The sequence below is a fragment of the Pieris napi genome, chromosome 1, assembly GCF_905475465.1.
Source record: "Pieris napi chromosome 1, ilPieNapi1.2, whole genome shotgun sequence".
NCBI classification, from domain to species: domain Eukaryota; kingdom Metazoa; phylum Arthropoda; class Insecta; order Lepidoptera; family Pieridae; genus Pieris; species Pieris napi.
This window is the reverse complement of record NC_062234.1, coordinates 4,399,835-4,423,032: the sequence shown is the minus strand read 5'-3', so window position 1 is coordinate 4,423,032 and position 23,198 is coordinate 4,399,835. Positions and strand designations below refer to the sequence as shown.

Here is a 23,198-nt window from a genome sequence, read left to right as displayed (position 1 = left end):
TATTTTTATAATTCCTATTGCACGTCTTAAAATCTACGAAATTCTTTATGCCCCACAAGGGAACAATAACGTTGGAAGGATCTCAAGTCTCAATTTATTTAACTACTCCACAAACAAAGATTGCTTTGTCCCCATCAGATTTAACCACACAGTGTTAGCACATGCAAATGCTCATTGTCTGGAGTACTTTAGGGATAATTAATCTAATGCTATTACCATTGCGTTTGTACTGTTAAGCTAGTATTATTGTTACATTACTTAAGTCGCTGAGACATTTTAAAACAAAACAAAAATCGCGCTCTCAAATATATTTTATAATTACGATTGTTCTTTCATGAAATCGCTACCTCAGGAGAGTGATTTAAAGTTTATTGCACACTATTATAGTTTATAAAATAGCAACAAATATTAAGATTATAATAAAACTGCGTGAATACTTTTAGGTTTTGGTGATTTACTTGTTTTAATAATAAATAAATCAGTGGCGCTACAACCTCTTTAGGTATTGGCCTCAGATTTCTGAATCTGGTTCATGATCATTTTTAAATCTAATAGGCAAGTAGGTGATCAGCCTCCTGTGCCTGACACACGCCGTCGACTTCTTGCGTCTAGATCATATCGGTTTCCTCACGATGTTCCCCTTCACCTTTCGACCAAATGTTAAATGCGCACATAGAAAGAAAGTCCATTGGTGCACAGCCCGGGATCGAACCTACACCATCAGGTATGAGAGTCGCACGCTGAAGCCACTAGGCCAACACTGCTCTACGAATATCTACTATAATACGGCAACAATGATGTATAGTTGAAACGATTTCTATACTGTACATAGGTATGATTTGATATTATTAAAAGTTGTTAAAATCCGCATAACACATCTCTCAAAAGTAGAGTACGCCGTTGAAACAGCAAAAGCAGGTTAGTCTGAGAGGATCGTTGCGAGAGCCTGCTAAGACACTGTTTCATCAAAGGAGCTCTAGGAATTGAGTTAGGATGTGCATGTTTCCATTCTCTACATTTAGATTGGTAGAAACATTTAAAAACTATTTCTAATTGTAACCCACGATGCTAAATGGGGATTAATTCGAACGTCATAGAAACCTATTGGGTTGCGAAGCTTAGATAATTATAAGAAAAAAATGTTATATAAAAAGAAACCATTTCATCGGTGGGGGGAGCGGCTATAGACTTTCAAAGATGTAAAAAAACTGTGCCATGGACGTACTCGAGCGCGTCAGATATTGATAGCATCCATTTCCTACGTATTTTTAATAATGTACGTATGTTAAGCTGATTGTTTTCGTGGTGTGGGTGGTACGTAAGGGTTGAAAATGCAAAAAAAAAAATATCGAGCGCGTCAGATTTTCTAAGGGGGTGTTAAGTGAACCTAAAAAAAGCTCTCATCTAATAATCTGACGATTTGGATGGAAAATTGAAAAATCGCCATTTTGACATACTCATGCGCGTCAGATTAATATATGGTTCATCTTTATGTCCTAGGTGTGCTATCTCATAATCTGACGATTATAGTCATTGAACTTAATTGATTGATACGCTCTGAAAATAGCAAAAAAGTATGTTGTTCAAGTAGAACTTGTATTTATTATATAATAATAATAAAAAAAAACGGTAGAACCGGCTTACTTCGACGATATTCTAAAATATTTCAAATTTTATTGATTTTTGCAAAGTACTTTCACCACAAAATACACACTTTATGTTAATATCACTTATAGTTAATATTTTTAAACTAGTATAGGCATCACGCAGCCGCTTATTAAACTTAATCGACGAATTTTTCTGACTACTGATCTGTAGTTAGGTAAGACGTAGTAGTAAATTGACACGCACTTGTAACTCCTTTTATCCGGAGAAGGTTCCAGAATACTTTCCGTGTGAACAATGGGAACACATTAGACACGTTATTAGATCATAGGTGGTGTTATGCCGCAGAGGGTATGTTTTATGTATGCGGCGTCCACCCGACAATAACGAGGCCGATATTAGCTTTTTTCTCTCAAATATCTTGTATCGCTGTTTCGGAGGGATTTCTCAATGGGATATAGGAAACGATTTTGTTCGCCTTTGAAATGTTGATACGTTTATGGAATTATTATCAAGGATTGTAAATTAGAAGCGTTTCTATAAATGGGAATTTCTATAAAAACTAAGAGATCAAACCTGATGCGGTGATTTATTGATCGTATTCTAAAGTAAATTTATTTGGGACTGAAAAAATTACATAATTATGAAAAGATTTGAACTAATGTTAGCACTAGTAACTATGGTAACGAATAATGTCCTGACTTTCGTACGCGTATTATAGAACCGTGAACTAAATATACCTATATGTATATTCAACATCGAGGTCATCAGAACTCGATGTCAACAAAACAACATTCTTTTAACTACGCTAAAAATAAAACGCTCCCCCATGAAAACTGTCCTGAATACAGAATTGCAGCGACACTCGATATTTTTGGATCGGCATCTTCTGGACACGCGCCAAAGATCAGTTTAAATAAGCACCGCTAATAAAAAACCACACATTAGCTACTCCACAAATAAAAAAATAAAATTCTATCTTAGATAATAACGTACATAGTTAAGATTTACACTTCGTCAGATTTCTACATATTCCATTTTTTCTTAAATGGTGCGTACTCCTCCAGCTGGAGTCTATGATACGAGCTGACCCGGCAGAAGTTGTTTTGTAATGAGGGATTATTACAGTACCTAAATCCCTATGTATATCGATTACGAAAATCCGTCAGTCGCACGAGCACGTGCGTGCCGCGCACCACCACCGTGTGGAACCAGCTGCCCGCCGAACTATTTCCGAACCAATTCAACTTCAAGAAACGAGCTTACCAATTATTAAAAGGCTGGCAATACACTCGCAAACCCTCTGGCCTTGAGAGTACCCATGGGCAGCGGTATCAGTGAACATCAGATGAGCCTCCTGCCCTTTTGCCCCCTGTTCTATAATGGGAGTTGGAGACAAATGTTATCACTTAGGCGTATACCAAATAGTTTACCACCTTCCAAATATACACAAAAACTTGAGGCTGTTCGTTTAAGGGCCGAAACGGCTTGACCGTTTTATTACAAGCAGTGTGATTCGAAATTTTTATTTACATAGAAATACAAAACTAAATTTTAAACTTTTTAAATAAAATCTATTCGTATATTATTCACATAACTCGACGTTTCAAGTGCAGGAATTGTGGTTAATAATGGTCAAATGTAATAATATAATAAACGGTAGTAACTGACTGACTAACGGTACTGACGTTTCCACCCACCCACCCGACCCAAACCTTTCCAGCTGATGATACAGGTCATTTAAATGTAGTTGATGAACGACATTTAGGGATGTTTTTTATCATAAAATTACATTACCAGATCTGATATGTATGTTGCATGGTGTTCATTTCTATTAAGGTTTCTAACAACATTTCTTTCGATCAAGAAGTATTGTAGGTAATCTGTCAAACTGGAATTTTCATAAGGACCTATCTTACTTCCGGTGCGGTGCATTCAATTAGAATTCGTATTTGTTCTCCATGATTTACGTTCATTATATTTCTTTGCAAATCGTTATAAAATTATTGAAAAAGTCATTCAAATGTGAAAATAAAAACTACATTTCCAGTATTGGTGTTTAAAACTGTCCCTGATAATTTCTACCACATGGTGCAACTGGGTCGACCTTTTGGCTCACGGTTATCCTCTTTTGATAAAAAATACGTGAAGAAGTAGCAAAATTGTCGTGACACGTGGCGATTTCTGAAAGCATCGCTTGGCACTGTGCCAGCAACGTATCTCTTTACCTTCCTTTCTTGCTTTATTTAATTTAACTGCCTTTAGAAATGAACAAAAATACTAAAATATTTAGGATTAACATTACATAAGTAAATTTTGTTCACATAACTAATAATTATATTCATAATTACGTCTTAATGAACTAATCCTTCTTCTACTTTATGTTCTACAAATGTATCATTATACATACATTATTTTTAAAATACAATTTAAGATTGATTTTCTTCTAAGTTTACGAGACTAGTTAATTTAAAAAACACGATTCATCAAATAGTCGAATGTTAAGAATTTTTAATTGCAATGGAAGTAAATTATTGTGAGACTAAAAAAAACATTCTGATCGCGTATTCTCGATTCAAACTTATTACAAAGCAATATGTGGCATATATATCAAATATGTATTGTGTATTTGTAGGTGTTTGTATTTTGTAACCATATTGCACATTGCGTGGCGTGTCTCGAAATCCGTGCTTAAAAATAGTATGACAAGTTACAGTTACATTTGGCGCCGATGCTAACGACCTAGGTGTGATACCCGTCATCTCACGCCCGACTCACACCTGTTGTGTTGAGATATTATAATTAGACCATCACATAGTGTCTAACTATAAAGTCACCTAATTAAACGTATACACTAGCACTGGATTGGGCGTGGCACAGTTCAAATTATATAATGCAAGTCGCATTCAATACACTAACATATTATATACAAAATATTATTATATATAATATGTAAGCGTATTGGATAGAAATATTTTTAGGGAGTCATTAAAGCATTACAAATCGTGATTATTTACGTTTCGATACCTACCAACTCTTTTTCTTATTTAAATGTATGTAAGGCGCTCTGCTCTCTCTTACACCGTTTGTTTGTGTGTCGTAGTTAGGCTATATAGGTTGGCCAAAAAGTCGTGGATCAAACGCAAATAGGGGATTATAATACCTTTTCAGAATCCCTATTAAATATGCCAAAACTTGTAGTACAGTGTCACTTTTCGGTAGAGTAATTTTTTTTCACAGTGGGGTCCGAAGTAAACAAAAAGTTATGATTTGAATTTTTTTTAAATCGTATAACTTAATATTATCTTCAATACACTCAATAAACAACTATAAATAGTATGTCTAACGCAAGAACTCATCAGTACCAATCTAGTGGATATTATGAAAAAGATACAGGATGTAGATTTTTTCGAATTTTAATAAGAATAAGTAAAAAAAGTCAATTTTCTTATGAAAACGCAAAATAAATTATAACTCTGAACGGGTTGAGCTTAGAGACCTCCCGTAGAAATTTTTTTTGCAGCTGATGACCTCATCTATCCCCTATTTGCGTTTGATCCACGACTTTATGACCACCGTGTATAAATAAACTTCGACGAAACAATTAAGTTATTTTGTAAATAAATTGTGAGGCTGTTGAAAAAGTTCGGTTTCAAGTGAATAGTGGTTTTGAGCTGAATTGAATTTAGATCCGGATTGAATCCTTAATTCTCTAACTTTCGACAAAACCGATTTGTACAGGCTTTAACAAAATATTTTTTATTTCCTATGCGTATTGAAACTGTTTCTATATGCAGCTTACGTTAGAAAATACATAATAATTATGTAAAAAAACTCTTTGACTTTTTAAATTTTGTTTCATTAATAATTGTTGTATGAAAAAGACGTCCCTAGAAAATATTATCTATAGATTTAAATAGCTGTATATTTTATATAAACTTAAAATAAATCACACTTTTCCTATGTAAAATTCAAACGTTTCAGCATGTCGATCTCCCCATCTCGAAATATACCTCTCCCCATCTCGACATATACCTCTCCCCATCTCGACATATACCTCTCCCCATCTCGACTTATACCTCTCCCCTAACTTTCCAGTACGACCGGTTCCTCGCGTTCTGCATTTAACGCCTTCCTTCCACCCTAACCAGTCCAAATAGTCAAACGCTCTGGAAGGCTGACCAACGCTTCGTCAACTAGTCCACGGATTCTAGAACTCATTTGCCCTAGCAGCCATCGGTTGCATCTGGGCAAAGTTGGGCAAAGCCCATTTCCATTTGAGTTTATACACTCTTTTTGCTATGTCGGTGACTTTAGTTCATCTACGGGTCTCTTTATTTCTTATTCGACCACATAGAGAAACACCGAGCATAACACTATACTTAGCACAATGAACGACGCGAACTTTGTGGTACTAGGCTCTAAGTAAAAAAAAAATGTGCGTGTACTAGTGTACACACGTTAGAAGTGAAACTTCTTTATGACCTTATTTTTCGAAAAATTAACTATATGCAACTTTACAGAAATTGGTTAAATAAAGTTAAACTAGATAAAGTTTAACAAAAGGCTTTTAATATCACAGACTTGAATACAAATAATACAATTATTTCATTTTACCTTATTACCACTAAGATTATTACAGAATTTCATAAATTGTAATAGAATTTTTAGTATCATTGTTATCGTTATTATACATTTTTGTTATTAATGGTTTAGAATCTCTTTGAATCAACCCTGGTAGGGACAAGAAAAAGACGCGCGTAACGGTCAAATGTGACGCGTAACCGAAACATGTGACGCGTAACCGAAAAACGTGACGCGTAACGAAAAAATGTTACACTAAATTTTTTTCCAACCCCGATAAAGAAGTTTCACTTCAACAAAGTTTCAGCGCCGTTCTCCTATGTAAATTATATTATCCGCGTTTAGTGTTTAAGAATTGTAAAATATTGATGAGCACTTTGGTTGCAGTCACTAGAGTCTAACAAGTTTATAGTTCTCCAAAACAAATTAATAAAATCAAACACAAGAAATACATTATCTTAAATAGCAATAACACGATTTGCAGACAAGAGTACCATAGCTTTATTGCGAAATACGTGCAATTTATCGGATGTTGCAGCTTTAACCGCTTATGTAAAATACTAATAACAAATAACTGCTCGAATCCAGTGCTATTTTATCTGAAAGCGCTGGTTCATAATATCTCGTACTTTAAAGACCAAATAGGCTACTGTTTAATGAATTATAAGGATCAGCTTTTTCAAGATAAAATTACCTTGTTCATAGTATTGAGAAAATTGTTATATAAAATCTTTTCTAAATGATATTACAATTCTGCTTTATATATTTTGTATAGCTAAGTACTAAGCCCGAGGTTATCAATATACTTTATCTCTTCATTAATTGGATTATATGTATAACTTTAAGCTATAACTTAAAGTTATTAAAAATGATGTACCAACCTTCCAAGGCTTTATTGATCACAACTTAATGTAAGCTATATTCAAAACGTGAGTATATTTGCGACCAAAACTAAAGCTGATGAACAACAAATCAATGAAGTAAGTCATCAAAGAACTTTTTATCCGATTCGGTAAGTCAAGTATGTAGACCTGAAATAAATTAGTTATTTGTGTTTATTGAAAAGGAAGATTGCAATAGTAAAATTAATTGGCTTTTAGATAGTGGGTGTATATACGTAGACTATATACTAAATAATGATACTTTTTTAATTCTATAGATCTAAAAATTCCTTCAATCGATGTAAAACTACCAGATTGCAAAATGGTAAAAGCATTCAAAGTAGGTACTGTCACAATTTATTTAAAAACAGTATTGAAATAAAAAACATGTAGATTTGAAACATATTTTGTAATATGTTACACCAAGAAGTAGTTACCAGAACTTGCACAATGGTAGCCAAAATAGAAGACGCAAAATTGTATAATTTTTTGTTAAACCCACTATTCCAACTAATTTATAACAAGAAATCATTGTAATTATATAGTTGTATATTATATAATTTATGCATAGCAAAAACTAAATGCTCATAGTCTCTTGGACTATTAATAGTACCACCTTGTAAAGACTCTTCTCTTCAAGCGATTGGAAACTAAGCTAGTCATTAATTTCACGCAGCATTCACAAAAGTATTACAACAATATATTACCATTGCAAACCACCAAAATATAATTACTATTCAAATATAATATAAATATTTTTATGTATATGGAAAGCTTCTTGTTTGCAGTCGCATATAGGTAGTTAGATAATTAGGGTATCTATATAATCGTTACAAGAGATTTAGGTATTTTTAACGCTTACTCGCGCGTAAATTTTATATTCGGAAAGCATATGTATGAAGACCACACATGGCGAACATTGTTGCAATACGTCATTTAGTCACTTAATAGTACACTTAAGTCACTTATTGTTTTGATACAAATTTGTATTCTATTAGTTTTTTCATCTTTAACCACTTCCTTAAAAACAAAATTATCACTAACCTTTCAAAAATCACATTACATACATTTACTAAACATCTTAAACAAAATCTTGTTAACCTGTCCTATTCTGATACTGAAAATATTCTTATTGTGCAAAAATAGTTAATAATTTTAATAATAGCTTATAATTTTTAAAATACTGTTTACTTGTCAAAAGAAAGAGACTGGCTGCCCACAACACAGGGAATCCTAGTGTGGGGGCCAGTGCACTTTACCTTATCTAAATATCATGTATATTGTGTATAATAAAGTTTTATCTTTCTTTCTTCCAGTTACTGTTATGTTTAATTTCAATAATTTGATGACACACTATTTACCGATTTATTTATAAAACTACAAATGTGTAGTACTTATATAAGCTCGATTATGTGTGCGTGACTCGACTGATTTCAATTACCATTATCTTATTGACAAGCAATATTTAAAGTCGGGCACCATAACATCATTTCAATTTGGCGAACCGCCAGGGTGTATGCGACACTGCCTGCTTGCATATAGAAAATTCAATACTGCCCTGTAAACAAGAAGCGATATGCCTATTGCTGAGCCTATTGGTTAAATAGAAACAATTAATGGTTATATAGGTATGTAGTTTATTTGGCATATATATGCGTAGTAACGCGTCATAGGCTTGCTGACTATCGTTCTTCACAAATCTCCTTTATAAACATATGGTTATGTTAGCTGTATTTATTTATACGAAGGTTTGGTTTATTATTATTAAATTGTTTATAAGTTTCGCCCTCATCCACTTCTACAGTTGTTTTCAAATTATCGTTTTTCTTTTATTAGGGTTGGAAAAGATCGTAGTTAGTGTCAAAATAGAAATAAGGCGGCCCGTTGCCCGTTGACCTACGAAATGTTTTCTTATTTTTGTTTTTAAGTCTCATAAATAATTTAATTATTGTATGAAAAATAAATTTTATACCGATATATTTTTTAATTGATGCTAAGTGGGAATTCATTAATTATGGGATTGTACGTTTAAACCCTGACTGGGCCCCACTTGCCATATGCGTTCTAAACATAGTTCTTTCGGTAATGGAAATTTTGTGTTTTATAAACAAAATTGATCTCGGGTCAGACGAAGAAAAATTACCTACTACGTTTAAAGCTACTCCAGGATATCCGATTTTTATAATTACACATTTAGTCTATTTACTTTAGCAACGTTTCACAATCATTCAACCATTGAATTTCAAATATTGCTCAAATGCCGGTAAACATGGCTGATCTAACTTATCTAGCTTATTGGTATGGAGAATCTGGGCAACAGATCTTATTTGCTAAACCGGGAACTAGGTGCAAAGCCTGACACAGTTCCGGAAACCTAGCGGTTTGTTAATATATTAGATTGTATAATTCTGAAACGTTATTGGGTGTGCACTTGACTACTATTAAAGCAGTTTAACTTTTAACTAAATTATACAATTTTTTTTTATATAATAGGGGGGCAAACGAGCCTGCGGGACGACCAAAAAGGGCAGTCTACGCAGCCCATAGACACCCATTTACAATGATGTGCAGCACTGTTGGCTTAAGGAGCGTTCAAGTATTACGGCACGCAATGTTTGGAGATTATTGTCCCCCCCATCTAACGCGCGTAACGATTTTCTGCACCCAATAGTAAAACGTTTTGTGACCACCCAGTGACTCTTTATACCTAAAAGATATCATTATGTGGTGTAAAATACTGGAAAGTCGAAAATAATATTAACAATAACGCGTAATTCAATCCCCGCCCCGCATCGTAACGTTTTACAAAAGGACCCCCCCCCCAAATTCGTTACGTAATACTTGAATGCTCCTTTAGGCATGTGACTTAAGCAAGAGATCGTCTGTTCGAGCCCGGCTAATTTCTTTTAACGAAAGGATTTCTCTTATAACCTATATATGTTAGCGAGAAGAAACTTACTTGATTCCATCATCTCAAAGCTAGTCCTTGTCATAGTCAATATCACCAGCACTTTCACAAACACGCACAAATCCTTTCCCATTTTCACTTAAAATACTTTTCGAAACACAACGAAACCCATCTTCATTATAAGAAGAAAAGTGATGTTTATCCATGTGTAAAGTAAATTTAACTCCTCATAGTATTTTTAAATTATTTATTTTATTTTTTATTCCTTTAATTATGTTCCGTGATCAGCTGTTCAATTTGTGACGTCATTCATTTCTTTAAACGTCATGTAAATTACATAATGAACGCCGCATTATGAAATGCTATTTTTATATCTTCAAAGTGTCATAATATTAGGTCGATGTCCAACTTTTCACCTCGAAATCCGGAACTCGATATCTGAAAGGAATGTTTTGGTAAAATTAGTAAAATTCTTATTGCCATATTTACTTAAACCCTGTTTTCATAAACATTTAACGACTTTTAATTAAATCATTTTAAGATTCCGAATTACAAATTTCAAAACCCACGCGACAGACTATTTTCATTCGCTGAAGTAGAAAAACTTTTACAGAAAGCTCTGAAGAGTTTTGTGTTTTTAAACTTTTAAAATACTTTACAGTGTTTTTTCTACTATATAAATTATCTCAAAATTAATTTATATAACCGCCTAATAACGCATGTTTGGGTAATGTTAATGTTAATGTGTCACCCAGAGGTCAGGCTATTTTGGACATGCGTCACGCTTCCGTCGAACTAATAATGTAACTCCCTCCGGATGCTTCGCTTCCTTTGCCTTGAAAATCATCGGGCCAATTAGGACCAGTCGCAGTAATTAGCTAAATTAATATTTAAACTTTTTGAAGTGAAACTTCTTTATCGGGGTTGGAAAAAAATGTAGTGTAACATTTTTGCGTTACGCGTCACATTTTTCCGTTACGCGCCATGTTGCTTTTTGAAGTCAAACTTCTTTATCGGCGTTACAATATGACATATTATAGTATGTTTTTGACTTTGAAGATTGACAACGGATTACATTTTCGAAGTCAAACTTCTTTATCGGCGTTAAAATATGACATATAGTATGTTTTTGACTTTGAAGTTTGACAACGGATTACATTTTCGACTTGAAATTTGCTAATCGCAATTTGCAGCAATTAATTTGTAAATTGTATGCTAGGCAGTGTATCAAAATTTACTGTGATTAAAGAAATAGTTTCTGACCTCTAAACTTAAAACAAACCAATTATGGCTCTGCGTACAACAAAGGTTTTATATAAGTTTCACTTCTTACGTGTGTACACCTAGTACACGCACACATTTTTTTTATAAACAGTTGGTAAGGTGTTTAGCTTATTTGATGAATCAGCAACTTTCAACTCGGAAGGTCATACAGTAACACAGTGTATAATGAAAATTCCGGAAAATGAAACACTACATCTACGGGAATAATCAATTTTAATTATAAATTTTGTTGAGCCGAATGCCAAAATTAATAATGGAAAGCATTCGAAATGTTTAAAATAATTTAATAGATTATTTTTATCTACCCTTGTTAATAAATGAAAGATAAGGATCATAAGGGTGACATAAATTATAATTACATATGTTTCCATTCATTCGAAAGGAACAAATTATGTTTTAATGAGATTAAGCATACCTCACTTAAGATAAGCATCGCATATATTACTGGTATTGTTATCTGGTGTTCTAAAATTATCCAATTACATATATCTAAATATATTGTTAATTAATAGTATTTTTTTTTTCGTAATTATCTATCGAACCGATTAAAGGTAAACAAGGAGACAATTACGGGCTATTATCTCTTTTATAAACATCTTTTTGTCCTAGGCGCGACAGACACGGCAGAGGCTCAGAGAAATCAGTCACCCACGTAGTTCTGGAATGCGAGGCTTTGGCTAAACAACGTGCAGAAATCCTCGGATCAGTGAGGTCGCTCCTTGAAGCCTGCGAAGTGCACAGGAAGCTTCTGTGCTTTTGAAAGGAGTTAGGCTGGCTTAGTTAGCCAGGACTTTACGCACAATGTCTTAGTAGTGTCTAAATAGTCTTAGTCCGGAAACTAAGTCCACAAACCAATAAGATAATATTTTCACAGGTTAACATAGTCTGTCTTTTACTGTCTCATTAATATGATTACTTAATAGAAGAACTAAAAGCATAGAAAACCTTTATTTCTTTGTGGTCTAAGATCCCGATATACAACGACCTTCACCGAGATGCTTATTTAATGAAACGTATTTTATATTTAATTTAATATGTCAATAAATATAATCAATATGGGTTGCCTAGCAAATTTCAGTCCAGAGTATTTTAATTAAGATTAAAAAAAAATATATTTATATATAGAAAGACATATTAAATAAAATATAAAATACGTTTCATTAAATAAGCATCTCGGTGAAGATCCATTGTATATCGGGATCTTATACTATTGTATTCTATAAACATATTTATTGTTACTACTTCATTAGTATTAATTTTTATTTAGTTTAAGTAATTAAAGTATTTATCTTGTTGCCTTTCGTGTGTCTTTTTTCCTATTTATATTATCTATTTTTATACATTTATCAAGCCAAAAATAGCTTAATAAATGTCACAACATCTTAACTGCATTATTAGGGGAGGGTTCTAAATAAATCCAACTCTGTCATCAGCTTAAAAAAGATCCCGTAACGATGCGTATCTTGACAAAGTTTAAATTGCAGCTGACGGCTTTTAGCATGGCGGAACGTAGTTTAGGAAAATATTATTACAAGGAGTTATAAATCGAGACATAATTAATTAAAAAAAAATATATAATTTGTCTTTATATTTTTTGTCATCTTTGATTTTTGTGTTATGGTTAAAATTATTAAGCCTGATTTGTTTTACATAAAAACTTGTAATATTCATATAATTTATTATGGTTATTAAGTTTATTGTTGTAATAAATGAGTTAGTTATCATCGTCACAAGACAGCTAAAACTATATAATATAATATTAATTTTCTTAATTATGGTCTAAAATCTAGTGTGTATGTAAACACAGAAAATCAGCTAAACAATACGTATGTAAGTAACATAATATTCGTACGTAAGTAACATATTATACGTACCTAAGTAACGAAAGAAACCTATAATTGGTACAGGGAAAAAAATAAAATGTGCGACGATACAATATGGTAAGTCATTATAATACCTTTTGATGTAAGCTCTTTGATGTGAGTGACATTTTGTAAACTGGGAGTGATTTGCCTTGGTTGGTGGCTCTTGGAATGATATAGCACACATTGTTATAAGGGTGAGTGCAGACTGCAGAGTATAGGCCCTTGATAAAAACTGTATAACAATAATTTATAATCTATGGTCTCTTATAATATATGGTCAAGAGTCAACCTTTCCTACTTCCTTTTTGTTTTAAAAAGTCCATTTTGCGAGAATTTAATCATTTTTTATAATTTTTCCACGATTGTTTTATCTAGCTGTTGTTTTAGCTAGTCGAGGATGCCGAACGAATAAAACAAACGACAATTTTTTCAACAAAAAATTCGAACAATCACAATAACCAGTAATGCGATTGCAGAGTTGGTACTAAGTTGTTAGTATGACACTGTATGTCAAACTTTTAGTGGCTTTAATCATCGATTCTGAATAAAAATATACCTTCGTCATCGGCAACATCATCACTAACATAAGATAAGGCCCTTCCAATACTCATAACTAAACACATTTTATTACTAACCGTACTTGTACTAGTGATACAACTTGCTACTGTTTATCGAGAACTTGAAATAATAACGCCATATGTACGTTGCCTTTACGAACTAATTATAGAAAGAATTTTTGACGTTTTGTTTTATGATGTGATGAGTGATGTCGCCCTATTCTTGGTTTGTAATGTGAGCGTTGGAAAATGAATTGTTGCTTATTGCCTACGCTTAGAAATATGAATTCATAGCCGCTTTTCGGCATAACATATAACAAATAAACAGTGTTAATGGTTCAGCTGTATTTGATGAATGTTTAAAATTACTAAGTTTCATGACAAAGGCATTATTCAATTATGAAAATACTTTGCTTTGTTACCTCGAGTTTAACTTAATATAAAATAATTTACAAATACTCAAGATATGTAAAAATTAAAACTATATTTGGAAAAATAAATAGTATTATTGTTTTTAGTGATTTTTGTATATCGTTATTTTTATCAGCTGTAAGTACATTTTAACTTCTAAATGTCCTCAAAGTCCATCTCAGTATCTTTAAATTAAAACCAATTTAAATAAAACACAATACTACAATCATTAGGACTTCGTTTAAGCCCTTAGGGAAAATCCTATTAACGATATTCCCATTCAGTCTATTAAAGATTTCTTGAAAACTAGTTTGAGTTCCGAGATATTTGTTTCTTATTTGTTGTGAATAGTTCTGACTTCTTCGTAAGTTGCGGTCATTCGTTTATTTTAAACCATACCAATTAGGGGTTCAAACTTAAATAATAAACATTTAAATATTAAGGATAAAGCTTTGATTGAAACATAAATTGTTTTCCGTAGCAAAATGCGGTTTTAGTCTTAGAGATGGAAAAAAGAAATGAAATATTCGATACGAACAATAAATCTGCCCTGCGATTCTGTAACTCACTTTTCGAACTCACACAGCGGTTTTCGCATCGGCGGTCGTTCTCAAATCAGTCGTGAAGCAGTCATTTTATGATTTGGCATTCTGATAAACAATAAACTACAAGCTCCCACCTTTTCAGAATGCCAAATCATAAAATGACTGCTTCACGACTGATTTCAGAGCGACCGCCGATGCGAAAACCGCTGTGTGAGTTCGAAAAGTGAGTTACAGAATCGCAGGGCAGTGCTCTCTTGATATTTTATGTTAAGGCATTATATGATAACTATCTCAATTCTATTAATAAAATATCCTTTAAAAGTGATAAATCATAATAATATAGATTAACCAAGTACTATAATGTGTAGACTTAGATCTATTAGGCTCATTTAGAGCCATTATATTAAGATCAACGAATTAATTAATTCAATATAGATGTGTCACGCGGAATGGTAATTGCGGGCGTCAATTAAAGGTATGTTTGTGTAGGGAATTTGAATCGTTATGACTCATTACGTTCGGCTAGACTGGCGCCTACAGAAGACAACTAAAATTCTAATTAATGTGGACATATAATTAAAGCTCAGTAGAAGAAGATTTACTTGGCTGTGTAAAATAAACAGCTGGATACTTTAACTAAAAGGAATACTATAGATAATAAGAGTCTGGCTAATGAAAGAAGATAACGAAAAAGCGCGGCAAATTAAAAAAGATATAGTGTGGTATCCCTAAAAGTTTGATATATTTTGTGGATTAAACTTACTTGATACTTGATTATTTTTTTACATTGATAGTATATTTCTATGAAATTAAATACTATACGTATTTAGTCTTTTATTATTGATACTTAAAACGACTAGCATTGCATGGAAAACTAAAGCTATATTTATTATAAAACACAACTTTATTCGGAATAATCAAATACTGCGAAAGAAACGAAATATTCTATCACATAAAACCAAGTTTAGGCCTGTTATTATTCGGAAAAAATATATAATAGGAATAAAAATGAGTAATTGCATGAAGTATACAGAAAATAAATCATACTAACCAAATAATTCAATTATCTTCTTTGATTAGCCAGACTCTATGTGTTTTTGCTTTAAACTAAAGTGATAGCCGACTTAAAAATAATTTTTATTAAATTTTTTTTCCAAAACGCTTGAAATGTTACCTCATGAGGTGATATTTATTTATGAAAAATCCTCCTTGTCTTAACAGGTGACCCTAACTTTCTTGAGGTCACTCAATAGACCATAAAAAGTCCGTTAACACGTGTTATTCGTTAACTAACCTTATATATCGAATAATATGTGCCTTTTTAGATGGTATTTCCTGCCGAGGACACATGTAGTAACGGCGGATGATGTTGCCTCCTGACGTACCCATCAATCACATTGAGGCTGTAGTGCTACTTTCTTTGGCATGTATCAGAAGATTGCAAGTGCGAATTCTCGATGTACTCTAACCTATAACTCGACTCGTGATGCTGGAGATATTGAAATCCATTATTTATTCTTCTTGAAGAGGCGTCGTAATTTGTAACGTAAAATTTGATTGGCTTCAAAGAAAAAACTATACGTAGCAGCTCTTTTAAAAAGTTCTTTAGGTTATTTGGCAGTCTTGCGAGCAGTAACTTTTTTATATTATACTTGGCATTTTTTTAAATTTGAAAAGGTGGGAGCTTGTAGTTTATTGTTTATCAGAATGCCAAATCATAAAATGACTGCTTCACGACTGATTTGAGAGCGACCGCCGATGCGAAAACCGCTGTGTGAGTTCGAAAAGTGAGTTACAGAATCGCAAGGCTAAGAATTATTTGACTTCGAGATATATACTATTTAGATTATTAGCATTTTAATATCTACTAATGTAATCAATATAACGTATGGTGACGAAAAACATTGTGAGAAAACCGGCGAGCCTTATATAAAAAGAAGGCTGATCACCTACTTGCCTGTTAGAAAAAAACGATCACAAAACAGATACAGAAAATCTGAGGATCAGGCAAAAAAGGTTTTTTTTATACATAAAACATCAACAGATCCAGACTATTCTATAAACGTTGAACCGATTTCGCATTTCAAGCAAAGCTGTTGATTTGCTGATTTGGCATGGTCAATATGTAGCTATCATAAATCACGCGCAAATCATTTAGATCGCAAATTGTCGAATCGGCAAGTGTCAAGAGTGGCTGCAAATTGATTGGCAGGAGGAAGTGACTAATATGGCAGGTGGGACCGTAGCGCGTGTGAACTAGATCTATCTTGCCTAGCTGGGATAGAAAATTATTTATCAGTTCAGACCAAGTACAGTGTTATACAAATTAAGAGTATTCAGAAACGAATTCATTGCCTATTTAATATATCAAGAGTAGATACAACAATAATTGAAATAAATCAGTGACGCTACAACCTCTTTAGGGCCTCAGATATCTGAATCTGTTTCATGAGGTGATCAGCCTCCACTGCCTGACACACGCCGTCGACTTTTTGGGTCTAAGACATGTCGATTTCCTCACGATGTTTTCCTTCACCGTTCGAGCGAATGTTAAATGCGCACATAGAAAGTCCATTGGTGCACAGCCAGGGATCGAACCTACGACCTCAGGGATGAGAGTCGCACGCTGGAGCCACTAGGCCAAAACTGCTGCAACACATAACAATAATTATCTAGTATTTTATGGCCGTACTGAAATATTCAATTAATTATATCTTATACGAAATCAAAAGACTTCCAATAGGATTGTAAAATCTCTAATGAACTACTTGGACCCGTGGTAAACTACAATCAATCATTATTAAATGACCGTAATGAAAAGCTGTACTCATTTATAGAAATGTTAAGTTAACTACTCGTAGATTAAATTATAAGTATCGACAAAAAATTTTAACTATCTATCTTTTAGTGTAGTATTTCTAAACGCTATAACCCAAAAGGGGTCATTTAGTCAATGATGACAAAAAAAATTTATTATAAATTAAATTTGAGATGAAAAATATTAATAATGTTTCCCTCGCCCACAATATCGTAAGGCATGATGTATTGTAGCATTAAACATGTGGTCATTATGTTTACCATATTTCGATTATTTTAAGAGCGGCTTCACATTACTACCGGAACTATAAATAATAATTTTAAATATACGATATTTCATTCATTTACTTCTGGCAGCAGAAATTTCAGTAATACTCAGTAAAATCCAGTAAAGCACGCAGCAAAAAACATTCCATTACATATATTTGCATAAGAATTATGTTAAAATTGGTCGTTTCCGAAGCGCGATCACTCCCAAAAAATCACGCACTATTTTTCATGTTAATTATATACTTGACATATACGTTCGATACTGTTTTTTTGCTATTATTACTTATTTGACATAAACTAAAATAAAGTATGAGAGTGTTCTATAATGATTTATTACATATTAGTAATGTATATAAACGTTGGATGTCGGCGACAGTGTAAAGTGTGGTGGTTGGTGGAACTCGCCCAGCTACGGACTGTCTGCATTACCGCCCGTAGTCTCTATACTAGGACTCGCAGACGGCGTCCCCTACGTGTCGAAGAGGAAAGCCGCAATGTGCATTGCGAGAGGCTAAACAGGCGCTACGAATTACGATCACCAAAGCCAAAGAAAGGGAATGGCAGGATCTACTAGAGACGCCCGGCTCCCTAGTGGCCCCCGTACCAAATAGTTACAAATAAACTGCGCCAATGGGCTCCACCTCTGACAGTTATTATGGAACCAGACCTGCTTAGCACTGTGGTGGCAAAACTTTTCCCCGAGCGGAGTACCCCTGCATTAAGGGATGAGCATCGAACACAACGAAGCCCTGAGATATCGTCCTCGGATTTAGAAAGAAAACCATCAGGCCCCGGCGCGAACGCGCTAGTTCTGGCCCTTACCCTCGGCGCTGGTCTTTGCGTGTGATTTCAATGTATCCTCACAGAATGCTTGAGAAAAGGCCACTTCCCATCGGCATGGAAGACTGTATGGCTGGTGCTATTAAAAAAGAGTGGAGAGTTTCGCTTGTCACCCTCAGCGTATCGCCCAATACTCCTTTTAGATGAAGCCGGCAAGCTGTTCGAGCGGATCATTGTCGGTCGTATTTACAAGCATCTAGAGACTGTAGGCTCTTAATGTACACGAGGCGCAAGGCTTTTAACACACTGAGAAAGTATTCAAGAAGGAAGGAATGCCTTAAATATCACGGGCTCCCAGAGTACATCCAAAAGTTTAAATTTTGTTATCTTACAGGTCGGTAGCGGTATACTCCTCTAAACATGGTATAATGGTATCTGAAGCTAGGCACAATGGTAATGACCATGCGCTGGCAGCAAGCAATAAGACACTGAAGAACAGGCTGGTGCGAGCAGGTTTTACACCATCAACGCATTCAGACCACAGCTCGAGAAATGGGTGAAGAAGCGGTGGGGCCACCGAAAAAAAAAATGGTATTCAAAATGTAACAGCGCTAACTCGACACAACATTATTGTTTCAAGTAGTATTCAAAACAAGTATTAAACTGAATCTCAAATCGCGAAGGGAAGCGGAGGAGGGGCTTAATGTGAGTCTTTTGTTTTTGTTTCCCCTTCAGTCGCTAATGGAATGTCCGAATTAACATTTACTTTTGATGTTGCAATACAAAGGGAATACTTGTTTGCAATATTGCGTTCAATCGCTTATATTCCAATTGTCTTCGTAGAAATTCGTCCACCATTTTATTCTAGTTAAAATTAATCACTGAAATGCTTTTTCTCATTTATATATTCATCAATAAAAATACTTCAAATAAGTAAGGTTCTTGTTTATTTCTACAGACCAACCAACTTTACAGTTATTAATGAACAATTTATTATTCTTCAAACATAAATAACGTCTCGTTCTTTTTCTAAAAAACCAATGGCGCTGCAACCTTTGGGTTTTGGCCTTAGATTTTTGCAATTGTTTCGTAAAAAATTGTTTAATAGGAAAGTATTTACGTTTACTTAGTAGACGATGTTTTCCTTCACCGTGAGAGAGTGTTAAAAATAAAAGTAACAGCTGGGATTCGAACCTCGGAATCAGAGTCACGTGCTCGAGTCACTGGCTCACTAGTTGTTTGCTGAGTTTGATAGAAACTATTTCTTATAGATTTCATATTATGATTCATGACGGCAGGACTCCTTGTCGTAATATTTGCAATCAATATCAATAACTATGAGTGCCCGCACATCAATCATTCGCTAGCCATGCTTCCCTATTATAAAAGACCTACCTTTTATTAATATAAATTGTAGACGTAAATTACATTGAAGTAACGGACTTCCGGTGAACTTTAACATAACAATATAAAGAGATTTAAGATATTATTTGTATGGAGTCTTGTAACCCTCTAATCGGGCAAACATATTTCCACGTTACTCTTTTAAAGTATGAAGTTAAAGTTTCGAATGTACGACCTCCGATCCTCGTGGGATAAGAATCGCGGATTTAACCTACGTACTAGGATCGCAGAGATACCTAATGTTAGCATAACACAAAGGCGCGATCGTGTAGCCATATTTATTTATTATGTTTCGAAGTGAGATTTATGCTGGTCACACTATTTATATGCTGGTCACATTATTTCTGAATGGAATAGGTATCATATTTGAGCCATCAGTTTGCCAATAAGGGAAAACTGCTTTAAAAGTATGCTTTTAAGATTATTTTAAGGTACCTATATTTTTAACATCAAACGAATGAAACGATATATATTTTTCTTGATTCTGTCATATTCACATCTATGTAGTTCTTTACTGCAATGTTATATATAACAAGCAGTCTCCACTTAGTTGAATACGTATTTCCGAGGTATTATGTTCGATCTGGATAAATACGAAAGTATTATCTTGTTCACCATTATTTTGTTATGATGTATGCTACGACTGACGTTACGACACTTATCATCCCACAGCCGCCCCTACCCTTAAATTAATTAGGTAATTTTAAGAAATCTATGATCCAACATCCCCATAATTTTAATCTCAATTTTAATTAATCTAAACACCAACCAAATACGTAGCAGCTCTACTCTGAATGAATAGAAATGTTTTTGTTAAATTTACTTGAAAAAGATTCGGGAACAAAGGCGTCTGGCCTTTGTTACTGTAACGATAACATTTAATAAAACGTTTATCCTATTTATTAGTCTTTAAGAATGTTATATAAAAAATCACTAAAAATATGAAAGGCAAAAAAAATGTAATTCGCCCACACGTTTAGATTAGATATTTGTCGTAGTTAGTTAGTAAGGCTTTTAAGTAATTTTTGAATGATTTAAGTACCACAATATGGGGGAAGAAAAGGCGTCTAATGTTCAGTTTCATTTAGTTAGCGTAGTGTGATATAATTTAGAACAAGAAATAAATTCATATAGGTAAATCCAAAAGTAAGATAAATCACGATTTTCATGAGCGTTGTTATATAATCTGCAAAACTTTCAACGTCAAATTGATGCGACTACGGCTGAATTCTCAAAGATTTTTTTACATACTCGTAATTTACTTAAAATCTATATCCACAATTAGATTTGTATTAAAGGATTTAATATAAATAAATAATTAAAATAACAAACCGTGTATAATAATATCCATTAATCACAACGCACAAAACAAGTACACAAACTATCGATGAACCACAGAAAAACACTTCAAAACGCGCGCGCGCGCCGATGTCCCGGCTCGTACTAGTTGGTCTTGATTAGTTACCCGGTTCCTATAAATAAATTGTCGCTACTGTGTGGGTTAGGTTGACTTCCTAAATCTAGATACAATTTATTTCTTCATAACTAAAATCCTTAAAAATCGTTTATGTTATGTAAAACAGTTTTCATAACAACCAATAAAATGTTCATACAATTATGCAATTTTGTGATGTTATAGTTACAGACCATAAAATACATCATGAAACATCACGTTCACGAGGTAAAGATTCAAAAATACATACGTTTCATAATATTACTGTGCTAAAAAGCCTTCTTACAAACTATTTTGGAACTTCATTTTACTGTTATGTGTTATTTTATTAAAACAGAATTTCGTGATGAGATAAACGGGTTAGCAATTACGAAAGAGTCAATCACATAATCTGTTTAAACATTTTTGTTAATTGCTATTAACAGATTTAAGCCGAGATTTAAGGGATAAAGATAAAGTATAACTTAAAACAGTTTTTGCGTAGCTAATAATAACAAACATGCTAAAGACCCATGTTTTCAAATGTAAGCCACTCAAATGAAACCAGATAATTTACATAAATTAAGTGTTCATATGCAAATATTGGTCTTGCATGTTCCACAATTTCATGATGAACAGATTGAATGAACATGATTTAATTCGAAAGGTTGAGAGGCAATATTATTACAAGCCCCTTTTTTTAAATATTCGGTACATCTGTTGGTTTACTAGAGTCACAATTATACATTATTTATAAACGTCGATTTATATCATACGATATCAATAAATGTCTTGCTATTGCTCTAAGCAATTGTTGCTATTTAGTGAACGTAGATTTTTGTATTTCTATTCTCTTTCAATGAAATGTACATTAAAATATTTTTTTCGTATAAAACATGGGGCAAAGGGGCAGAAGGCTCACCTGATGTTAAGTCATTCCTAAATAAAACAAATTTCTTATAGAATTGGGATTCAAAGCAATATCATAATACAGTGAAACGTTCGTCAACTCCTGAGTTTATACATCAAGTTTGATAATTAATTTCAAAGTCGTCTGCAACTCGTGTAATACTTTAATAAAGTACTTCGTCTTATTATAAAGCGGTTTTATAAAACGCACACAACATAGTTTTGGAAACAAGTTACATCGGTCTTGTCTTTAGTATTGTGCACAGAGTATTATTACATATTAAATGACGTACCAGTTGATAAATAAAATATGTTTTTGACAGTTTGATGTCAATTGTAGATTAATTATAGATCTGCCAGTATCTTCGGAACCTTGTCTAAAGGGACTCCTTTTAATGATATATTTTAGTTTATGTTAAGTTTAGTTATTTACTTCAATGTATATTATTTTATAAACTATTTTGGGTATTATAGATCTTATTGTAGATTATGTAATGAAATCTGTATCTGTTATATTATCCTGTCCTAACCGATTCTATAATTATTTAGATTAAGATATCATCATCAAATGTTGAACGACCAGAACAGCAACTTCACAAGAACCGTTAAATCGGGGGTCGAAATGTAGTGACTTATACTTTATAGGGATAATAAACAGACGGGACTTGCAATTCAGCTAATGGACGACTCTTAATAAATGTCTTTATGACTCGGTTACAAATTCGATTGTTTAAAAGTTATGTGCTTTTTATTGACTTTGGTAGATGATTTACGAGTGATAGAACGCTTTTATGTTTTCTAACTAGGTTTCAGCTTGAAGAACATTACCTAGATATTACCGATGACAAAGAAAAATAATAGATATTATGGCGCGTCTAAACGGGCCATGTTTTGCTGCAATTGATGGCTGCAACACTGTAGCCGGCAACATTGCAAACAATAACAG

General features: G+C 33.4%; 1 protein-coding gene across 2 annotated transcripts in view; it reads right to left on the bottom strand.

Annotated features, from left to right (window-relative positions):
* Window positions 1–21,349, bottom strand: part of LOC125052112 — a 63,938-nt gene extending 42,589 nt beyond the window's left edge. For both annotated transcript variants that reach the window (XM_047652756.1, XM_047652757.1), the window contains exons 1-2: window positions 21,244–21,349; window positions 10,030–10,416 (exon numbers count right to left, since the gene is read on the bottom strand). In XM_047652756.1, the coding sequence (XP_047508712.1) occupies window positions 10,030–10,111 (82 nt within the window). In that variant the 5' untranslated portion in view covers window positions 10,112–10,416; window positions 21,244–21,349. The remainder of the gene's footprint in view (window positions 1–10,029; window positions 10,417–21,243) is intronic.
* Window positions 21,350–23,198: the final 1,849 nt, after the last annotated feature.